Genomic DNA, 23477 nt, shown 5'->3' with positions numbered 1-23477 from the left:
AAAAAAATCAAATCGCTGCTTTTAACTCGAGAAATCAACCCAGTTAAATGTGAGGTGAGGAGCTTGGAACTGGTTCTTCTCTGTCCAGGAGGACGCCCCTGGGTGGAGTCCCTTGGGGCTGTTCTGTCCAGAGAGGTCCAAGCAGGACTCTCGGATCTGTCATAATTCCCAGAAATCCAGGTGGTTAGGGGAGCACCTAAATCAAGATTTTCCTTCCCTCTGCTCCACGTGTGGATCCTTTTCCATCGCCAGCTCCCCGCGGGTCCTCTCCAACCCCTCACCCCAAGGACACCCAATTCCCAGAGCAAATCCTCCTCCTCCTGCAGTAAAACCAGCGACAAATCCTCTCCTGTTTTCACTTAGGCCACGATCATTTCCCCCCCTCCGTGCCTTTCACAATCCCACAACAAACATCGTGTTCCAATTCCCCGTGCCTGTTCTCTTCGGGAACGCTGTTGTCCCAAACCCCCACGTCTTCCCGGGGGTTGGAATATTTCTTTCTCTTTCGGTGTTCCTTTCCCACGAGGCGTAATTGAAACCTCCCCAAAATAAATTATTTGGGCTGTGCTTGGACGTGGCTGCTGCTGCTGCTGCTGCTGCTGCTGCTGCTGGAAGCTCCTTGGGGTTTTTGTAATCCCTAAAAATTCCCTGCTGGATGGTGGAAGGGGCTGCTCCACCAGTGGATGGGTTGTGGATTTGGGAATTGCCACTGGTTTTTCCATAGTTTTGGGTCTTTCTTGGAAGTCCCCAGCAGGATTGGGTCTGGCCACTGCTTTCTGATCCCGCTGATGTCTTGTCCCATTGATGCCTTGGGAAGGCTGAGCTGGGACAGAGACTGGACAGAGCCAGAGAATGAAGCAGAGATTTATTGAAAGGACTTTAGGACACACCTTGGGCAGGACAAGAGCCTGGCCAGGGCTGCACCCAAGGTGGAACCAAGGTGGACCCAAAATGGTCACAAAATGGACCCAAAATGGTCACAAAATGGTCACAAAATGGTCACAGAATGGGCACAAAATGGACCCAAAATGGTCACAGAATGGGCCCCTGGTCAGGAGGTCTCACACTTTGATAAGTTTTGGTCCATTTGCACATTGGGGTTGCATTGTCCAGTCCCAGCTCCAGGCTGTGAGGTCCCATCCTTCGTGTCCCTCCCTCCAGCCCACCCTTGTTTGTGCTGTTGGGGCTGAGAGTTGTCCTTGGTGTGCAGCAGGAGAAGGATTTGTTTTGTGTCCCTGCTGTGTGCGGAGCGGAGTGACGCTGACTGTGAGCTCGGAGCTCACCCCTGGGCACCGCACAACCTCAAATACATGGGAGATAAAACTTCAGGCATCTCCATCCTCCAGGTGGTGGGACACAAGTCTGGCCGCTCGTTGTCCCCTTTCCCGAGGAGCTCTGGTGTTCAGTCAGGGAAAAAGGAGCTTTTTAAAGGAAATTTCTCACCGGGTTTAGAACTTCGAGGTGCGATCCCGCACAAATCAGAGCTGGTTTGTGGAATGTGTTGGGTCGCAGGTTGTTCATTCCAGGTACAAAAAACCCTGGGAAGAGGAACATCAGACTACAAGGAGGGATAATGGAGCTTTTGGGAGCTGTTTTCACCCTGGATCCGAAAACATTCCTTCCCTCTTCCATGGAAAACCAGAGTGGGCACTGAGGGATGCGACCCAGCTCCTGGACGTGGGCCTCAGCAGGGTTCAGGGCAGCAATGCTGCTTCCAGCTGGGAAAACACCAAACCCGACTGAATCCATGCGTTTCCACGCCCTGGGGGGTCATATAACCCATCACAAAAGCTCGGCTGTCGCTCCCGTGGAGATCTGAGTGTCCCCAGAATCCCACCACAAGGAAAACCTCGTCCCACCTCGACCCAGCTGGAGAAACAAGGGCTGGGTTCCCTGATTTAGGCTTTTGGTGAAGGAAAGGTTTAGTTCTGTGTGGAATGTTTCCCACCAACGCTGGCAGCATCTGGCAAAGTCCTCTCCAATCCATCCTGGTGGAATCCAAATCCGTCTAATCCCACCAAATCCATCCGATCCCACTAAACCTGTGGCGGTGCTCCGACTTGTCCCTGGGAGGAAATCTGGTGGTGGATCAGAGGGAAGTTTTGTTTTTTGCTTTTTTTTTCCCTGGGATGGAATCACAGAACCACCGTGGTTAGGAGGGAAGGAATGGATGGAAGGAGCCCTGTGCCGTTCATCCCAAAAACCTCCAGCAGTCGGGTCTCCACCACATCCACGGGGAAGTTGTCCCAGTGGAGGACAGGTCTCACTTCAAGGAATTTCTTCCTTGTGTGGAGATCAAACCTTTCCTGTGTCACCTTGGAGCCTTTTCTCCTTGTCTTCTCCACGTGGCTCCTTGGGAAGAGAGATCCTCCTCCTCCTCTTCCTCCTTCTCCTCCTGGTAGCCACCCCTAAAGGACTGGAAAACCACGATGAGGACCCAATCCCCTCCCTTTTCCTGGGAAAACTGGTGCATTCCCATGGGAATTTCCTGCAGGCCAGGAGCTTTTGGTGCAACTCCCCGTTTAGGGAGATGCTGGGCCAGATGTGGCAGTCACAGCCCCATCCCTGGACGTGTCCAAGGCCAGGCTGGATGGGGCTCGGATCCGTCTGGGATGGCGTGAGGTGTCCCTGCCCGTGGGGTTGGATCTGGGTGGGCTTTGAGGTCCCTTCCCACGATCCCATGACCATGACACGGGTGCGAGCGTGCAAACGCCCGTGGTGGCTTTGATCCGGTTCCAGGAGCTCTGGCAGGGCTTGCACACCGTGTTCGGAGTCAGTTTTGGGTTCACGTTCCAGTGAATTCACTCCTGGCTTGGCCCGGGAGGACTCAATCCAGATTCCGGGTTGTCATCAGGACAGAACAAACTGTCCCTGCTCCCCTTCTCGTCTGGAGGGGGATCCAGAGCCCAACCACGGCCTGGTTTCCTCCTGCAGGGACCTTCCAGCCCACTGCTTGAGGTGAGGGGCGTAAAAATGCGTCTGCTCGGATAAAAAGGACGTTTTCAGAGAGTTTGAGGTGGTGACGTTGCCAGGGGGGGCGAAAAGGAAGTGGTTTTGAGGTGGGACCGGTGGTTGGACTTGATGATGTGAAAGGTCTTTTCCAGTTCAAATGATTCCGCGATTCCCTGAAATGGGGGGGAAGGTTCTTCCTAGGGGCGCCCGGGACAGGGCTGGGAACTGACTCCCGGTTTGGTTCTTTCATTCCAGCATTTCCTCCTCTCGAATCCTGCGCTTCAGTTTGAACACAGGCCCGTGTGTGTGTACAAAACCCATTTTAGTACTTTTTAGTAGCTTTTTTCCTGGCGGTTTTTTTTCAGACCGTCCTCCAGCTCTCCGTTTTTATAAAGCTGTGCCTGCAACCTCTCCCTGCTCCTGCTCAAGGTGTTCCCAGAACCCCGGGAAGCTGCAGCTCCCTGATCTTCTCCCGCTCCCACATCATCGTGGTGAAAGCTCCTCTTCATTTTTTCCCTCCTCTTTTTTATTTTTTCCCTTTTCCCTCCTCTCCTTTCCCTTTCCCTCCTCTCCTTTTCCTTCCATCCCCCCCACCTCCACCCAGTGGATGCGCTGTCGAGTTTGATTTATGGCCTTGAAAGGGAGACTCCAGTTTAAAGAATTAATGGTATTTGCATATTTGATTTGGAAACTCCCCCGGCAGACCCGCACGCCGCCGGCTCTTTTTTTCTCTTTTTTTTTTTTTTTCTCCTTCCCCCCCTCGGCCCGTTCAGATTTAGCAGCAGAGGTGAAAAGTTGAAGCAGTAAAACCAATAAAACCGCATTTTATGTGACAGATAAATCGCCTGGAGGCAGCTCTCCCCGAGCCCTGGGGCTTCCTCCTGCAGGACCTCTGTCCCCTCCGGAGCACCAGCCCCGGGAGCGCCGGCAGCCGGGGCCAAAGGTGCCGTCCTCGGACCTGCCCCGGCCAAAAAAAAGATGGATGTGGGCAAAGAGTTGGGAAATACACAGCCCATCCGTCACTGTCGGGAGCCACCCGGGGGTGGTCTGGCTCCGGGAGAGCTCCAGAAAGGTCCTGGCTGAGGTGGGAGCGTTGGGAGTCGTGGAATGGGTGAGGTTGGAAAAGCGCTCAGAAGTGGAGTCCAGCCTTTCTTCAGCCACCGCTGACCCATGTCCCCACATCCTTCAAATCCTTCAAATCCTTCAGATCCTTCAGATCCTTCAGATCCTTCCAGGCAGAGGGACTCCAGCAGGTTGGACAGCCCTTTCCAGGCAGAAATTTTCCCAGTGTCCACCCTGAGGACCTCCCAGCCAACTCCTAGACCCGGCCTAAGGTTTAGCCAGGAAAGGTTTCCATCTCTGCCTCCCCTTTTTTTTCCAACCTTTCGTGGAATAATTTGGGTTGGAAGGGGATTATCTGGTCCAACCTTCAAACACACGGAATCCAAGGATCACTGAGGTTGGAAAATCCCTCCAGGATCATCCAGTCCAAGCTGTGCCCGATCCCCACCTTGGCACCGAGTGCCACATCCAGGAATTCCTTGGACACCTCCAGGGATGGGAACTCCAAACCTCCCTGGGCACTTCCAAGGCCTGAGCGCCCTTTCCATGAGCAAATTCCTGCTGCTGTCCACCCTGAGCCTCCTCTGGGACAACCTGAGGCCGTTCCCTCTTATCCTGTTATTCCCTGGGATCAGATCCCAAATCCCACCTGGCTCCAACATTCCAGGGAATTGTGCAGAGCCTCCAGGTCCCCCCTGAGCCTCCTTTTCTCCGGGCTCAGCCCCTTTCCCAGCTCCCTCAGGAATTCTCCAGCCCTTTCCCAGCTCCCTCAGAAATTCTCCAGCCCCTTTCCCAGCTCCCTCAGGAATTCTCCAGCCCCTTTCCCAGCTCCTCAGGAATTCTCCAGCCCCTTTCCCAACTCCCTCAGGAATTCTCCAGCCCCTTTCCCAGCTCCCTCGGGAATTCTCCAGCCCCTTTCCCAGCTCCCTCAGGAATTCTCCAGCCCCTTTCCCAACTCCCTCAGGAATTCTCCAGCCCCTTTCCCAGCTCCCTCGGGAATTCTCCAGCCCCTTTCCCAACTCCCTCGGGAATTCTCCAGCCCCTTTCCCAACTCCCTCAGGAATTCTCCAGCCTTTCCCAGCTCCCTCAGGAATTCTCCAGCCCCTTTCCCAGCTCCCTCGGGAATTCTCCAGCCCCTTTCCCAGCTCCCTCAGGAATTCTCCAGCCCCTTTCCCAGCTCCCTCAGGAATTCTCCAGCCCCTTTCCCAACTCCCTCAGGAATTCTCCAGCCCCTTTCCCAGCTCCCTCAGGAATTCTCCAGCCCTTTCCCAGCTCCCTCAGGAATTCTCCAGCCCCTTTCCCAACTCCCTCAGGAATTCTCCAGCCCCTTTCCCAGCTCCCTTCCCTTCCCTGGACACGCTCCAGCCCCTCCAGGGTCAGTTTGTTGGGAGAGGCCCAAAACTGCCCCAGGATTTGAGGCTGTGGCCTCAGCAGTGCCGGCAGAGGGGACGAGGACACGGCCCTGGCACTGCCGCCACCCCAGAGCTGGCACAGCCCAGGTGCCCTTGGCCTTTTTGCCCACCTGGGCACACCTGGGCACACCTGGGCTCCTGTAGAGCTGCTGTCGATGGCTCCAGGTCTCTGGAGTTTCTCTGGCAGTGGGAAGCCATTCCCTGTGTCCTGTCCCTCCAGGCCTTGGCCCCAGCCCCTCTCCAGCTCTCTTGGAGCCCCTTTGGGGACTCTGAGCATTCCCTGGATTTTTCCCTTCTCCAGGGGAACATTCCCAGCTCTCCCAGCCTGGCTCCAGAGCGGAGGAGCACCAGCCTTGGGAGCAGCTCCGTGTCCCTCTGAGCTCCCGCACTGCTCCCGAGCCTCTGCCAGAACAACTCCCAACCTTTTCACACCATCTTCTCCCAACCCCTTCCTCAATCCTCACCTTTTTTATTTCCTTCCCTCCTTCGCCCCTTTCCTTTCGGCTCGTTCTTCCCCCTCCCCACGAGCAGCTACCTGGCCCCGGGAGACTTTTCCATGGCAAAGAACTCCTTCAGGCTTTGTTCGGGATCTGCCCGAGGCACGTTCAGCCTGCCGGGGCCACCAGCAAGAGGCCTTTGGTGCGTTGTGGGGGTTCCCTTTGAGCCCCAACAACCATGCAAGCCCTCCCGGCAGCCGCCAAACCCCGCGGAAGCGTCCTGGCCTGAAAAAGCGCCTGTGAAATCACATTTAAGGTTGTCTCTCTACCAAGGTGCCCCCTTGGAGGGGAACAACAACAACAACAAAAAAACAAACCCTCCTGCCAAACGATGTTCAGCTCGGGTTTGTAGTTCAACACAAAGGGCCCCGGCGGACAAAGCCGAGCGGGACCCGGGCTGGAAAAGCCCTCTTAGGTCCCGGCTAATCCGTCCCCCCCGCCGGCCCGGGGGATTGTTCCCGACAGCTTGTTTTCCTTGCCCTGACCTACATAGTCAAAAAAAAGAATCTTGTCGCACATTTCTGTTTTGTATCTGGAGGTCTCGGAGGAGCTAAATCCCCCTTCTTGGCGGGGCAGGGCGCGTTGTTAAACAGCGCCGGGGACCTCCAGGAAAAACCATGGAGACCAGGGGACAATGGGGCCTCTATGGGCCCCGACTTGGCCGCGGGACGGGGCCCGGCCTCTCCCGGCTCCGGGACGAGCCGAGCGGGCGATGAAGACGTCTCCACGCGCTTGGCAGCCCGTCCCCAAATAGAGCGGTCACAGCGGCGCTCCAAGACGGGATCTTCGGGAAAGGGGGGAGAAAGGCAGGAGCTCTTAATTAACCTGCTGTGGGATGGGGCAGAGGTGAAGGGGATCCTGGGAAGCCCGGGAATTTCGTGTGCCTGTGGGTGGGTGGAGGAGACGAGTTCCTCGTTGAGGTGAGGAGATCCACGTGTGGGGAGGGCATTGGGAAAATATGGTTTTATAAGGAAAACAAGGATGGGAATGGTGTGGGAAGAGAGCGTTGGACTTTGTCTTCATGGGTGGGTGGAGGAGACGAGTTCTTCATCAAGGTGAGGAGATCCACGTGTGGAGAGGGCATTGGGAAAACCTGGGTTTTTTTAAGGAAAACAGGGATGGAAACGGTGTGGGAAGAGGGCATTTAGAGGACTTGGACTGTGCCCTCATGGGTGGGTGGAGGAGACAAGTTCCTCGTTGAGGTGAGGAGATCCATGTGTGGAGAGGGCATTGGGGAAACCTGTTTTTTTAAGGAAAACGGTTGGGAACGGTGTGGGAAGGAGGCATTGGAGTGTGCCTTCGTGGGTGGGTGGAGGAGACAAGTCCCCATTCAGGTGAGGAGATCCATGTGTGGAGAGGGCATTGGGGAAACCTGTTTTTTTAAGGAAAACGGTTGGGAACGGTGTGGGAAGGAGGCATTGGAGTGTGCCTTCGTGGGTGGGTGGAGGAGACAAGTCCTCGTTGAGGGGAGGACATCCACTTGTGGGGAGGGCATTGGGAAAACCTGGTTTTTAAGGAAAACAAGGATGGGAACGGTGTGGGAAGAGGGCGTTGGACTGTGCCTTCGTGGGTGGGTGGAGGAGACAAGTCCCCATTCAGGTGAGGAGATCCATGTGTGGAGAGGGCATTGGGGAAACCTGGTTTTTTAAGGAAAACAAGGATGGGAACGGTGTGGGAAGGAGGCATTGGACTGTGCCTTCGTGGGTGGGTGGAGGAGACAAGTCCTCGTTGAGGTGAGGAGATCCACGTGTGGAGAGGGCATTGGGAAAACCTGTTTTTTTAAGGAAAACAAGGATGGGAACGGTGTGGGAAGAGGGCGTTGGACTGTGCCTCTGTGGGTGAGTGGGGAAGCCAAGTCCCCATTCAGGTGAGGAGATCCATGTGTGGAGAGGGCATTGGGGAAACCTGGTTTTTTAAGGAAAATGGTTGGGAACGGTGTGGGAAGGAGGCATTGGAGTGTGCCTTCGTGGGTGGGTGGAGGAGACAAGTCCTCGTTGAGGGGAGGACATCCACTTGTGGGGAGGGCATTGGGAAAACCTGGTTTTTAAGGAAAACAAGGATGGGAACGGTGTGGGAAGAGGGCGTTGGACTGTGCCTTCGTGGGTGGGCAGAGGAGACAAGGCCTAGTTGAGGTGAGGAGATCCACGTGTGAGGAGGACATGGCAGCTCCTGTTTCCTTCTCTTTCCTTGTAAAATAAGGATGGGAACGGTGTGGGGAAAGGGCATTTAGGGAACCTGGGCTGTCCTTGGCACATCCCTCACCTGGCTGGGAGGAGCGGGGTCATTTCTGGACACCAAGGGCTGCAGGTGGGAATTTTGGGCGGCCCGGAGCGGGGACTGTCACGGGTGGCTGAGTTAATCCCTTTTCCCACCCCGGCTGCCAAGGCCTGGTGGTTTCTCACCCCAGCGTCTGGAAAGCACCTGGGGACTTCCATCTCCGGGAGTTATTCTGGGTTATCTCTGGGTTATTCTCACCCAGAATTAACCCCCCTGAGCTCCTCGGGGAGCTCTGGGCCTTGGAGACAACTTCCAGAGCCCTTGGAGGCTGTTGGGATGGACCAAGAGTGGATGAGAAATCCCTGGGGGAATGCTTAGAACGTTGTTTGGGGACAGAAGAAGTTTGTGGTGGCTTTGACCCCAGAAGTTTCCTCCTGCCATGGCTGAGAGCGTCAGGGGTTGTTTGTCAGCCACGTCCTCGAGGTGTCTCAGACCTCAAACCCCCCTCAGAAACAGGGATCGCAGAGCAGGAATGCTCAACGGCTAAATTAATTAAATTATTACAACCCTGCATCAATTAATGTTAAATATTCCTAAATTAACAATGAAGTGCGATCAAGTCAACGATTTAATGAGCACAGGATAATATCAAACAAATGAATACAACCCTGCATTAATTCACGTTAAATATTCCTAAATTAACAATGAAGTACAACCAAGTCAGCGATTAAATGAGAACAGAATAACATTAAACAAATGAATAAAACCCGCATTCCTTTTTTTTTTTTTTTTAATGGATAACTCCACCTGGCCAGGACCTCTGCCAGCCTCCAGGGAAACAACCTGCTCCCTTCTCCAGCTTTTTCAAGCCCCCGTTTGTTTTTCCTTTCCAGCTCCTGGATCTGTTCATCCAGTGGGATTGGTCGACGTATTTGGCCGACTACGGGCAGCCCACGTGCAAGTACCTCCGTGTGAACCCCACCACAGCCCTGATCCTGCTGGAAAAGTGAGTGTGGCTCCCAAATCCCGGGAGGATTTCCACCCTTATCTTCCTTTAGCAGCTCGTTCCAACCCCTGCGAGCAAAAGATCCCGGCCCTGGGTGGACAGAGAGAGCTCAGAGAGAAAAAACCAATCCCGGTTTATCCGAATAATTGACCCGAATTATCCAAATTCAATGGTTTGGCTGCGGGTCCTTCTTTTTATTGGCTCCTAAGCAGAGTTTTCCTTGTCCTGCCAGAAAATTTCGCTGCGAAGATGAACTTCCAGCTCCAAAATCCTTTAAAACGTGCTGGGCTGCAGGCAGGAGTGGCTATCCCGGATTTTTCAGTGTTTTTGGAGGCGTTTGGGCAATGCCATGAACAGCTTTTGGTTGTGACGTGGTCGGGCAGTTGGACCACGGTGCTGTGGTTTCCCTTTCACCTGAGAATATTCTGGTTTATTCCATTCTATTTCTGTATTTCCGTATTTCCGTGTTTCCATTTATTTCTACTTTTCTATTTTTATTTCTATTTCTGTATTTTGAATTTTATGTATTTCTGTATTTCTGATTATACTTATTTCTATATTTCTATTTCTACTTATATCTATTTCTGTATTTTTCATTTCTATGTCTGTACTTTTAATTCTATTTATTTCTATTCTCTTATATTTCTCTTTCTATATTTTTATTTCTATTTATTTCTACAGTTCTATTTATTTCTCTTTTTATTTATTTCTATTTCTTTACTTTCATTTCTATTTCTATGTTTTATTTCCTATTTATTTCTGTTTCTGTATTTCTATTTCTAGATTTCCTAATTTCAGTATTTCTTTATTTCTAAATTTCAATATTTCTGTATTTCTGTATATCCATATTTCTGTATTTCTGTATATCCATATTTCTGTATTTCTGCATTTCTATTTTTCCATATTTCTATTTATTTCTGTATTTCTGTATTTCTATATTTATTTCTATTTCTGTATTTTTATTTCTGTTTCTATCTTTCTATATTTCCATATTTCTATATTTCCATATTTCTATATTTCCATATTTCTATATTTCCTTATTTTTATATTTCTGTATTTCTATATTTCTGTTTCTGTATTTCTGTATTTCTGTATTTTTATTTGTTTTTATATTTCAATATTTATTTCTACATTTCTATGTTTCTGCATTTCTGCATTTCTGCATTTCTCCATTTCTACATTTCCACACTTGGATTTCTTCCTAAATTTCCCTATTTTCATCTCTTATTTCCTCCTATTTCCACACATCCCTATCCTTCCATTCCCATCCCTTTCCATCCTCGTTCGTTTCCATTCCCCTTTCTCCCACGGGGGTTCCCAGAGATTCCCCGATCCCAAATCCCGTGGGGAGCCGGGAGGATTCCCCGACCCCAAATCCCGTGGGGAGCCGGGAGGATTCCCCGACCCCAAATCCCGTGGGGAGCCGGGAGGATTCCCCGATCCCAAATCCCGTGGGGAGCCAGGAGGATTCCCCGACCCCAAATCCCGTGGGGAGCCGGGAGGATTCCCCGACCCCAAATCCCGTGGGGAGCCGGGAGGATTCCCCGATCCCAAATCCCGTGGGGAGCCAGGAGGATTCCCCGACCCCAAATCCCGTGGGGAGCCGGGAGGATTCCCCGACCCCAAATCCCGTGGGGAGCCGGGAGGATTCCCCGACCCCAAATCCTGCGGGGTTCCCGGAGATCCCTGACCCCAAATCCCATGGAGGGCTCTGGCTGGGGCCACCAGCACGAGCTCCCTCAATCCATCCTTTGAAGGGCCCGTAGTTCATATGCCTCGCACAGCTCCATCCCAAATCCTGGAGCCGTGCCGGGAACGCGGTGGGTCCAAGGAAAAAGCGGGATTTGCTCCGCCTGTCACCCCGCCCGGCCTGCCCGTGGTGGGTCTCCCAGATGATCTCCCCTGGTCCAGCTCCAAGCTGGCTCGGGAAGGATCCACTCTCTGCTCCTGCTCCCGGCAGACCTCCCAGGTCGTTTTCCAGCTGGTGGGATTGGGGGGAATGAGCCAAAAAAAAAAAAAGTGGGAATTTGTCGTTTTTCCCCCGATGGTTTCCTGCTGGGTCCTGCACGGAGGAGAAGGGCAGGAGGGAATCCTGGTGGAATCATGGAATGGTTTGGGTGGGAAGGGACCCTAAAACCCATCCAGTTCCATGGGCAGGGACACCTCCCGCTATCCCAGGCTGCTCCAAGCCCTGTCCAACCTGTCCTTGGACACCTCCAGGGATCCAGGGGCCTGGAATGTTCTTCTGGAAGCGTGGCCCCAACCCTAAACTCATCACCTCCTCCTCGAGGACAAAGAGAGAGCCCCCAAATCACCTCAAACTGCTCCTCATGGTCCCATCCCATGGTTAATCCCACCAAGCCCAGCTGCATCCCTGGAAGTGTCCGTGGCCGGGTCGGACGGGGATTGGAGCACTTTGGGATAGCGGGATGTGCCCGTGGCAGGGGGTGGCACTGGATGGGCTTTAATTCCTGAATTCCAACCCGGATTATTCTGAATCCCCGATTCTGTGAGTGACCTTGGGGTGTTTGTGAGCTTCGGGCTTCCCTCTGGTCCAGGGAAACTCCAGCTCCTCTCCACCAGAGGAGGAGAATGGATGTCACGGCACCTCAGGACACCAGGGAGGGACACGGGGACCAAACTGGGGCAGTTTCTGGGTTTAAAGGACTTTTACGCCTCATGGTGTTATTTTGAAACTGGTATTTCATGGGTTGCGTTATCCCTGGGTTATTCAGGGCCGTGGGTCAGGGATGGACGTGGAAATCCCGGGGGATGGTTGGATTTGGTGGCCTCGGAGGGCTTTTCCAGCCGGAGTAATTCCGCGATGCACAGAGAATTCGTGACCCCACATCCGAGATGCGAAAGTGAGAGGTTTATTCAGAGCTCGCAGTGGAATGCCGAAATAAAGGGCCACCCAAATTCTGGGAGCTTGGCCACGAAGCGTCTGGAAGAGCCGGGGAATGGGGGGCAGGCAGTGAGCTGGGATCAGGCGGTGGGACAGCAGGAGAGCAGCTCCACAAACTGGTGTCAAAATGTCACCAAACCCCAGCCTGGCTCATTCCATAAAGTCACAAAATCATGGAACGGGTTGGGTGGGAAGGAACCTTAAGGATCATCCCATTCCCACTCCTTATCATAGGCAGGGACACCTCCCACCGTCCCAGGTGAACCCAGCCCAGCCTTGGGCATTCCCAGGGATCCAGGGGCAGCCCCAGGGAATCTGGGAATTCCAGCCCAGCCCCTGCCCACCCTCCCAGGAATTGCTGTCCAAGATCCCAGCCCAATGTCCCCTTTCCCAGTGGGAAGCCATTCCCTGTGTCCTGTCCCTCCAGGCCTTGGCCCCAGCCCCTCTCCAGCTCTCCCGGAGCCCCTTTGGGGACTCTGAGCATTCCCGGGATTTTTCCCTTCTCCAGGGGAACATTCCCAGCTCTCCCAGCCCGGCTCCAGAGCAGAGGGGCTCCAGAACCCTGGAATGAGTTGGGTTGGAAAGAACCTTAAAGATCATCCCATTCCCACCCTCCGCATCCCTCCCACTATCCCAGGTTGCTGAAAAATTGGCTGGAAAGGAATCCCGTGGAATCGTAGAAAAGTTTCGAAAAGAATAAAAAAAAAAAAAATCTTTTAAGAATTTAAAAGAAAATAATTTAAAGCCCATCCATGGGCAGGGACGCCTCCCACCATCCCAGGTGGATCCAAGCCCCGATGTCCAACCTGCCCTTGGACACTTCCAGGGATCCCCTCTGAGGGCTCTCTGTCCATCCCTGCGCCTCCGAGTCTCCTCTCTGCGGGGCACATCCGCCTCCTCCCATCCCTCCGGGAATTCCTGCCGAGCCTGTTAACCTGTTCTCCCGGTTATCTGCGTCCCTGATCACCCCCGTGCCCCTCTCTCCCAGGATATCCCGGGTGTCAGTGTGCGCTCGCTCGGGCTTTTCACCCTCACCCTGCCCGGCCCCGATTGTCCCGCTCTCAATGGAGCCCTGGAAGCGCTGGAAACGCAAAGTGCCTCCGGAGCGGGGCCCTGCGACACCCGATCCCTCCCAAATGCACTAATTAGAGCTAAAAGAGGCGCTTTTACCTCCGCTGCTTTTCTTCCCCTCCCGGATTAATTGAGACAAAGCCCGGGCTCTCTCCGAGGTGGTGTTTGTTGACAGGGGTGGGGACAGCGCCGGGCTCGCCTTTCGCTTCCTTTTCACTCCTAATCCTGGGACCGGCTTCCCAGCCCTCGGTGATGCCGGGGCTGTAAATCTCTCTGCTCGGGGAGATAAAACTGGGGAGCTGCACAGCGCAACACAAATCCGGAAGGATTTTTCTGTCCTTTGTCTTAATAATTAATATTTAATATCTCAGTGCTTCCATCTTCGTGTAGTGCCTGGAGATCCCAGCAGCTCCCATCCTTCCCGGATTTACCAGATTCACATTTGTGGGTTTGTTATGGGAAGTCCCAGTTATTCCAAAGCTCTTAGGGGAAAAAAAAAAAAAAACAACAAACCATGGATCTGCACAGCCCATTCCAAATTCTGCTGGGTTTTGTGTCCTGAATCGTAATTAATTAATAATATTTAATATCTCAGTGCTTCCGTCTTCATGTGATGTGTGGGAATTCCAGCAGCTCCCAGATTTACCAGATCCACCTCTGTGGGTTTGTTATGGGCACTCACAGTTATCCCAATTATTGGAGAAACAAAATTGGGGAATCTGCACAGCCCATCCCAAATTCTGCTGGGTTTTGTGTCCTGAATCGTAATTAATTAATAATATTTAATATCTCAGTGCTTCCGTCTTCATGTGATGTGTGGGAATTCCAGCAGCTCCCAGATTTACCAGATCCACCTCTGTGGGTTTGTTAATGGTGCTCCCAGTGATCCCAATTATTGGAGAAATAAAATTGGGAATCTGCACAGCCCAACCCAAATCCTGCTGGGTTTTGCGTCCTCTAGGCAACTTAATTAATTAATTATATTTAATATCTCAGTGCTTGCACCTTCACGTGGTGTCTGGAGATCCCAGTAGCTCCCGTCATTCCCGGATTTACCAGATTCACATCTGTGGGTTTGTTATGAGAGGTCCCAGTTATTCCAAGGCTCTTCTTAGGGAAAAAAAAACATGGATCTGCACAGCCCAATCCAAATCCTGGTGGGTTTTGTGTCCTGTATCATAATTAATTAATAATGTTTAATATCTCAGTGTTTGCACCTTCTCATGGTGTCTGGAGATTCCAGCAGCTCCCAGACTTTTCCAGATCCACCTCTGTAGGTTTGTTATGAGAGGTCCCAGTTATCCCAAGGCTCTGCTCAGGGGAAAAAAACTCCATGAATCTGCACAGCCCATCCCAAATCCTGCAGGATTTTCTGTCCTGTATCTTAATTAATTAATAATATTTAATATCTCAGTGCTTCCATCTTCATGTGATATCTGGAGATTCCAGTGGCTCCCAGACTTTTCCAGATCGACCCCTGCAGGTTTGTTAATGGTGCTCCCAGTTATCCCAGTTATTGGAGAAATAAAATTGGGAATCTGCACAGCCCAACCCAAATCCTGCTAAGATTTTCTGCTCTGTACCTTAATTAATTAATAATGATTAATAGCTTCTACCTCCACGTGGTTTCTGGAGATTCCAGCAGCTCCCAGATGCTCCCAGACTTTTCCAGATCCACCTCTGTGGGTTTGCTGCGGGATCAGGGCTCCAGCTGCAATCCCTTTCCATCCTGATCCAGAGGTTTATCCATCCAGCTCCTTCCCAGCCAACCAAACACATCCCAAGGTTTTTTTGTGCTGCTTCCGGAACATTCCATGGGCCTCCAGGAGGTCCCACGGGATGGGAGATGGCCCCAGAGGTGGAAAAGCTCTAAATTCCCGGTGTGTGGAAGGGCTGGAGAGGGACAGGAAGAGTTTTCCAAAGGTACAGGTCGACTTCCAGCACCTTTGATTTCCCTCTGGAACCCGGGAGAGCTCCCAGCTCTCCTGGGGAAAAGCTTGGAGACCTCCTGGAGCAGTTTGGAGCTCCAGGGGAGGATAATTATCCCCAAATCCACATTAGCAGGACCCGGGAGACTCCAAACTCCGTTTCCTGTTGGCACGATCACTCCCTGGTTCTCCTGGAGGAGCAGCTGCCAACCTAAAAAATTAAGGAAAAAACAATCAAAATCCCGATTTTGGTGACTGGAAGTGCTCCAAGCTCTCCTGCTCCTGTTGGGAGAGCAGCTCCTTCTCTGGGCTCTGGAAACCCCAGAAAATTCCCCTTTGGGATAAAGTCGTTAGCCGGGATTCCAGCTCCAAGCCTGGTGTTTTTTTGGGAACATTTCAGATTCCCTGTGCCTCTTTCCAGGAGGTTGAAGCCTGGGAAAACCTCGGATGTTTGTTTGTGTTCCCTCAGTTTGGAGAAGTTTGGGTTGTGCTCAGTTGAACTCCAGACCCTCGGGATGATCCAGATTCCCAGATCCCTGTTTTCCCCAGGGATTATCAGTGTCCCTGTCGCTTCAACGCTTCCTTTAGATCCCCGAAGCCAAAAAACTGGGATTATGGGATGCATCCAAAGCCCTCAGCCTCTGCCAGATCTGATTTACCCAGAAAACATTTTTACAAATTGGGATAATTTGGAAGAGGTTGGATTTGGGGAGGTTGTGCCTTCAGGAGCTGCTGGAAGGTTGATCCTGGTGGGATTTTTTTTCCCTTCCCAGCATCCTTGGAACGTGTCCCAAGATTTTTCCCCCAAAATTATGGATCTGGGAATGCAGGAGGGCATGAACCCCCTCCCACCTTTGCATGTGGGGGTCACGTCCCACCTCCTGCTCTGCTGGGCTCTGGATTTATGGAGATCTCCTGGAGGTGCTCCTTCCAAATAGCCGGATTCCTTCCTGGAATGGGAATAATTTTGTGCTATATTTAATATAAATTATATACATTTATATAATTGACTTTTTTTTATTCGTTGGGAAAAATGGGATATTGGACGGTGCCTACTCTGGGGGTTGGAAATAGATGGGATCTAAGGTTCCCTTCCAACCCAAACATTCCATGATTCCCGGGAATATTTCATAAAATTTAAATTCACAACTCCCCTAAAGCTGCACCTCGTGCACGCAAATTTTAAGTTAAAAACCTTAATTCTGCGGATTCCATGATGATTTTTAAATTTCCTCCTCAAATTCCGTCGCCGCAGAAGGCGACGTGGGGATGGAGAAATCCCGGTTTGGAAGAGGGAGGAGTTAGGATTTCCTGGATTTGGGAATTAGGGAGAGACCCCAAAGTGGTGTTGATTGGCATTGGAGGGGTTTAAAGCCTGAAAAATGCCCCGAAAATCGGTGTAGGGGCTGGAAATTCCATGTCCTCCTCTCTGAGCACTGCACATTCCCAATCCCTGTTCCACAACCTGTTTGTGCTCCTTGCAGGACCCCCGCAGGAAAAACATTTTCACCTAATTCCGGAAAAACGAGCGGGAACTGGGGAAACCCCAAATCTTGCAGGGATTTAAAGCCTGAAAAAATGCCCCAGAAATTTGTTTAGAGCCTGGAAATTCCATGTCCTCCTCTCTGAGCACTGCACATTCCCAATCCCTATTCCATAGCCTGTTTGTGCTCCATGCAGGATGCGGGACACCAGCAGGAAAAAACAACGTTTTTTCCCAATTCCATAAAAAAAAAGAGTGGGAACTGGGGAGACCCCAAAGTCTTTGGGGGGTTTAAAGCCTGAAAAATGCCCCAAAAATTGGTGTAGAGGCTGGAAATTCCCATTCCCCGTTCCATAACCTGTTTGTGCTCCATGCAGGATGCGGGACACCAGCAGGAAAAACAGTGTTTTCACCTAATTCCAGAAAAACGAGCGGGAATTGGGGAAACCCCAGAGTGGCATTGACTGGGATTGGAGGGATTTAAAGCAAAAATGCTGGGAAAATTCACCAAAAAATTTGATGTAGAGGCTGAAAATTCCATGTCCTCCTCTCTGAGCATTGGGCATTCCCAATCCCCGTTCCATAACCTGTTTGTGCTTCATGTAGGACCCCAGCAGGAAAAACGTTTTTGTCCAATTCCGGAAAAAAGAGCAGCAAAGTCTTGGAGGGGTTTAAAGCCTGAAAAATACCTCAAAAATCGGTTCAGAGCCTGGAAATTCCATGTCCTCCTCTCTGAGCATTGGACATTCCCAATCCCTGTTCCATAACTTGTTTGTGCTCCGTGTAGGACCCCCGCAGGAAAAACAATGTTTTCCCCCAATTCTGGAAAAATGAGTGGGAGTTGGGGAAACCCCAAATCTTGCAGGGATTTAAAGCCTGAAAAAATGCCCCAGAAATTTGTTTAGAGCCTGGAAATTCCATGTCCTCCTCTCTGAGCACTGCACATTCCCAATCCCTGTTCCATAACCTGTTTGTGCTCCGTGCAGGATGCGGGACACCAGCAGGAAAAACAGTGTTTTCACCTAATTCCAGAAAAACGAGCGGGAATTTGGGATCAGCAAAGTCTTGGAGGGATTTAAAGCCTGAAAAATGCCCCAAAACTTGGTGTAGGGGCTGGAAATTCCCATTCCCCGTTCCATAACCTGTTTGTGCTCCGTGCAGGATGCGGGACACCAGCAGGAAGAACAACGTTTTCGCCCAGTTCCGGAAGAACGAGCGGGACAAGCAGAAGTTGATCGACACCGTGGCCAAGCAGCTGCGCGGCCTCATCAACAGCCACCACTCCTGAGGGGATTCCACCGCTCCGGAATTCCCAAATTCCCGCCGCCTGGGAACTTCGGGAATCCCGTTCCGAGAGAAGATTTGTATTTTTTTATTCGCCTTGGAAAGTCTCCGCCCTCTTCCCTCGTTGGCAAAACGCTCCCGGCGGAAAAAAATCCCAGGAAAAGAGGAGTCTCCTGGATAAACTCCTATTTTCAGGGGTTTAGGAAAGGGGATGGGAATTCTTGGAGCCTGGGAGAAGCTCGCACCCGGACTGGGTTGGTTTGGTTTTGGTTTGTTTCGGGTTTTTTGGGGGGTTTTTTTTGGTCAAAGCCAAATTGAAGGGAATCGTCCCGCCTTCCTTTTGTTAATTTATTCCCTTGGAAAACAGAGAAATCTGGGAAGGGCATTGGTCACCCTGGGTCGCCCTGAGTGTGTCCTGTGGTTTGGATTTCCGTAGGAAAAAGGGATTTCCCAGGTTTTTTTCCTCCTCTTTTCCCCCTCCAAGGGCTGATTTCCACGTTAGTCTGCAAATCCCTGGAATTGCTTTCCCACGTGTTCCATAACCGCCCCTGAGCTCCACTCCGGCACCTGCCAGGGGCTGTGGGATCATGGAGAAGGGTTTGGAGTGTCCTCCTCCATTAGATTTGGGAAGGGACAGCCGAAGGATAATCTGGGAATGTGTCCTGGGGCTGGGCTGCTGCTGGACACATCCATGGATGGGGATCCAGAGGGGATGGAAGCTCCACAGGGATGGAGGAAAGGCAAACTGGGATTTTTTTTTCCCCTCTTTTTTCCATGCTGGTTTCCCGTCTTCCCTCTCCTCCCTGATGATTCCGTGGGGAAAACTTTCCCTGGGTCTTCCTGGTTGGAGCTGGATCGATGGGAATCTCCTGGAGCTGCTCCAAAGTGCCTGTGGATAAAATTCCCCCTGTCCCAAAGGTCCCCGAAAAATCCTCTGCTCAAACCAGGCGGCCCCCAACCGGATTTAATCCCGGGATTCCGATTCCAGATCGGGATTTTTGCCCTTCTCATCATGTCACCCTTTTGCCTCTTAATTCCTCACGTCACCCAGCCACATTCCCAAACCCTGGAAGGGAATTCCAATCTCCCTGGTGGAAATGCTGCTCCTGGGCCCATTCCCGACCCTCTGGATGCACCAATCCTGAGTTTTTTACCTTCAGCAATATTTTGGGGTTGGTTTCTATTTGGAGAAGGTTCGTGGTGGCTCGATCCCAAAAAATCAAACGGGAACACGGTCGGGAATGACCCCCTGGAGCTCTTGGGCTGTCCCAGCTGCAGGGACCGAGGGATTCTTTTTGTTAATAAAGAGGGAAAATCTGTAATTCCGTGGTTTTGGAGAGGGATCGGAGGTTCCTTGTGAACTCCTCTCGGAGGGACATGGAAGAGGGACGGAGGGAAAAGCAGCAGGTGGAGGAAAGTTTGGAGTCAGCGTGGCCAGAAAGGGATCAGCTTTGGAGACACCTCTGGAAAATGACCCAGAGGGACCAGGGATGGGGAATTCCAGGAGTGGGATAGAGAAGGAGCAAAAATGCCGGGACACAGGGAAGGGATTTTGTGCTGCCATCCCAAAATTCCATTTTCCCCTCCTGTATTTCACTCCACGAGGCATTCCCACAAAAAACCGCCCAGAATCCCAAATCCCTTCCCGTCTCCCCTGAGCTGTAATTCCAGGAGCAACGACCTGGGATGGGTTTGCTCGCTTCCTGTCCTTGGAGAAAGCAGGACTGGGATCCTCCTGGTTCCTCACTCCTTTCAGGTTCTCCTTGGAGAAACCAGGATTGGGATGCTCCAAACCGGCTCCTGGAGCTCAGGATTTGCTGCTGGGAAAGTCAAATCCCGGCCAAGGGGGAGAATTCAGGATTCAGATCCCGGGGAGGTCAAGAGCCGGATCCGCAACTCGGAGCCCGGGATGAAAAATGGGATTTTTGGGACTCTGGTCCCAATTAACTTTTTGTTCCAACGGAGGAGATGGCGGCTCCGTCCCTTCCGAACAAAATTAATCTTTTAAACAGATTGCCCCAAAAGGAAAAAAATCCAAAAAAAAAAAAAAAAAAACAAAAAAACCCTGGAAGACATCCCAAATCCCTTCTCAGTCTCTTCCTAATGATGGGTGTCCTCCCTGCACGGATGGAATCGCTTAGGAGGGAAAAATCCAAAAGGAGGGCGGGAAACACGGGCAGGACCCCAATCCGGGATTTCCAGCTTCCCAAAAGAAATATGTAACGCTCCCCTCGCACCTCGCTCCACGTCCACTGGACGTTCCTGAGCGGATTTTGTTTTTTAGGAAAAGGAATTTGGATTATCCCGTCCTTTTTTCCCGGCTCCGGCAAATGTATTCCAGCAGCAGTTGGGAAAAAATGATATTTTGAATGGTATTTAAATGGTAAATCCCCAAATTTGGCTTCCCGAGAAGGTTCTTTCCTTCTCCGGGAGTTCTCAGGAGTTCCAGGGGTTGGGAAAAATCCAAAGTGGGAATTTTGGTGATAGGATGTTCTGCCCGAGCCATCAGCACCTGTGAGGTGGGACGGGAGGGATTTTCCTGGGATTCTTTGGGATTTTCCTGGGATTTTTTGGGGTATTTCTGGGAATTTTTTTTATTTTCCTGGGATTTTTGGGGTATTTCTGGGATTTTCCTGGGATTTTCGGGGGGTATTTCTGGGAGGTTTTTTTTTTTTTCCTGGGATTTTTTGGGGTATTTCTGGGATTTTCCTGGGATCTTTTGGGGGTATTTCTGGGATTTTTGGGGAGGCATTTCTGGGATTTTCCTGGGGTTTTTTTATTTATTTAGGGGGGTATTCTTGGGGTTTTCCTGGGATTTTTTTGGGGTATTCCTGGGGCTGGAAGTTCAAGCCAGACGCTCCCAGTGATTTTTTTTGCACTTTGTTCCCGATCCAATCCCAACTCCCACCGGGAGATTTTTGGGATCTCTATCCCGTTTTTCTTACAGCTCCTGGAGACCCCCCATATATCCCCCAGCATGATTCCGTGTTTATCCCACTCCTGGCAGCTCCAAGGGAACACCAATCCCATAAATCCCATAAATCCCATCCCAAATGACTCCGGGAACGCCGTGGATCGGCGGGAAGAGACCCGAACACACCAGGATTCACCCCAAAAATTCCGGGATGGAGGGGGAAGAGCTCAGGGGAGTTTCCTTCACCCCAAAGCTGCTGCTCCAATCCCCAGCCCCTCTCCTGCCCGCCAGGGCTGGATTTGGGAATCTTTTCCCAGCCCTGGAAAATCCTGTCCCATCCAAGGCCTTGGCTCATCCCTCAGATTTTGTTTTCCCGGGAAAACTCCCCAAACTCCCATCCCACGTCATCCCATCCCTGCTGCCGGCGTTGCCTTTTCCCGTTGATTTTTGGGGTGGAAGCACCTGATTTTTGGGAACTGAAAACAGCTTTTATTTTGCACACGAGTCGTTGCACAAGAAGGGGAAAAAATAATTTAGCAAATTAGGTTTAACTTTAAAGGGAAATTTTTGGGTTTTTTTTTTTGTTGTTGTTGTTGTTGTTTTTTGTTGTTTCTTTTTCCTTAAAACTCGCTAGCAGAGCTACTGATTCCGAGAGGAAAAAAGAGCTGGAATGGTCGGAGAAAGGACTGCATGGTTGTTCACGGGTTCGATTCTGTTAGAAATTAGCATGTTGGACATTTATCCCGGTGTTAATTCCAATTAAAACAAAATACAGCATTTAACTGGCTCGTTCGCGCCTCGTCTGGTTCTGTGCGTCCCCGGGGGAGGGAAAAACCTGAACCCATAAATCTCATAAAAAAAGAAAATTCCAAACTTCCCTTGGACACCTGGCTGCTGGAACAGCCCGGGGTTTGCCGGGGATCCGAGGAGAAGGAAATCCCTGGATGAGCTTTGGGCCCCATCCTCACTCATTGCCCTGAGTGGAAGCCAAGTTTTGCTCAGATTTGAGGGATTTTTAATTGGTTTCTAACAAAAGGAATTCCTCCCTGGGAAGGACTCTGGAATTCCCAGATTTGCTGGGGCTGCCCCTGGATCCCTGGAAGTGCCCAAGGCCAACTTGGATCCACCTGGGACGGTGGGAGGTCCGTGGATGGGGTGGGAATGGGATGGGATTTAAGGTCACTTCCAACCCAAACCATTCCAGGATTCTGGAGCCCCTCTGCTCTGGGAGAGCTGGGAATGTTCCCCTGGAGAAGGGAAAAATCCCGGGAATGCTCAGAGTCCCCAAAGGGGCTCCAGGAGAGCTGGAGAGGGGCTGGGGCCAAGGCCTGGAGGGACAGGACACAGGGAATGGCTTCCCACTGGGAAAGGGGACATTGGGCTGGGATCTTGGGAATTAGCAATTCCTGCCTGGGAGGGTGGGCAGGGGCTGGGCTGGAATTCCCACATTTCCCTGGATCCCTGGGAATGCCCAAGGCCAGGTTGGACACTGGGATTGGATCACAATTTCTTCTGCCATTGTGGCTTGGATCCACCTGGAATAGTGCAATGTTCCCCTGCCCACGGATGGGATTTAAATTCCTTTCCAAGCCTCTCTGTAATTCCACAATTTCTCCTGCCATTGGGGCTTGGAGCCACCTGATCCCCATGGAAGGTTTCCCTGCCCATGGATGGGGTTGGGATCTAAATTCCCTTCCAAACCTCTCTCTAATTCCACGATTTTTTTCTGCCGTGGCTCCGAAAACACCTGTGATGATCTCCCCACTCCTGGAGCCGGCAAGGGATGGACAGGTGGCAGCAGGGCTCCCAGGAGCGAGGAAATCCAGGGAAAAGTGGCAGCGCGAAGCTGACAACCCCCAGCTGTCACGGAGCACCCGGGAGAAGGAGGCTGTGGGAGCAGAGAAACGGGGAAAAGGGAGAGGAGCAGATGGCAGATAAGGAGCGAGATAAGACAGGGAGGGCTGGGTGCGATCCAGGAGGAAGCGAGTGACGCGCGGGGTGAGAAATGCGGGCTGGGAAACCGGGAATGCCAGGAGAGGAGGAGGATGAGGATGGTCGGGCCGGGTGGCACCAAAATGAGGGTGACGAGGGGAAAATCAGGATGGGACAGACAGGATTTTCCTCCTTTTCCCCTACAAAACCAGAATTTTCCTCCTCTTCCCCTCCAAAACCAGGATTTTCCTCCTTTTCCCCTCCAAAACCAGGATTTTCCTCCTCTTCCCCTCCAAAACCGGGATGGGACAAACAGGATTTTCCTCCTTTTCCCCTCCAAATCCAGGATGGGACAAACAGGATTTTCCTCCTTTTCCCCTCCGAAACCAGGATGGGACAAACAGGATTTTCCCCCTTTTCCCCTCCAAAACCAGGATGGGACAAACAGGATTTTCCTCCTTTTCCCCTACAAAACCGGGATGGGACAAACAGGATTTTCCTCCTTTTCCCCTTCAAAACCGGGATGGGACAAAGAGCATTTTCCTCCTTTTCCCCTCCGAAACCGGGATGGGACAAAGAGCATTTTCCTCCTTTTCCCCTCCGAAACCAGGATGGGACAAAGAGCATTTTCCTCCTTTTCCCCTCCGCGGTGTTTCCCGGCGCATCCCAGGTGGAGGAGACAGGAATCCCGCCGCCCCCCTTCCCATGCCCACGCGGCTCCGAGCCGCGCTAATTATTGCGTTCCGTGGGGAGGGGGGAGAGGGGGCACTAATTGGATGATGGCAACTAATTGATGATTAAACCGCATCCAAGG

General features: G+C 51.7%; 1 protein-coding gene across 1 annotated transcript; it reads left to right on the top strand.

Annotated features, from left to right (window-relative positions):
- Positions 1–24: 24 nt before the first annotated feature.
- On the top strand, positions 25–21518 carry LOC136305870 (exocyst complex component 6B-like; the record flags this gene model as incomplete). Its single annotated transcript, XM_066209189.1, has 3 exons — positions 25–54; positions 9034–9146; positions 17695–21518. Coding segments are annotated over 3 exons (270 nt in total), but the record flags the coding sequence as incomplete, so codon positions are not given.
- Between the last annotated feature and the right edge of the window lie 1959 nt (positions 21519–23477).

This window comes from Chamaea fasciata, unplaced genomic scaffold (assembly GCF_029207755.1).
Source record: "Chamaea fasciata isolate MVZ Bird 193981 ecotype frontalis unplaced genomic scaffold, bChaFas1.0.hap1 SCAF_733, whole genome shotgun sequence".
NCBI classification, from domain to species: Eukaryota; Metazoa; Chordata; class Aves; order Passeriformes; family Sylviidae; genus Chamaea; species Chamaea fasciata.
The sequence above is the reverse complement of the archived record's forward strand: the minus strand, read 5'-3'. Positions and strand labels throughout refer to the sequence as shown.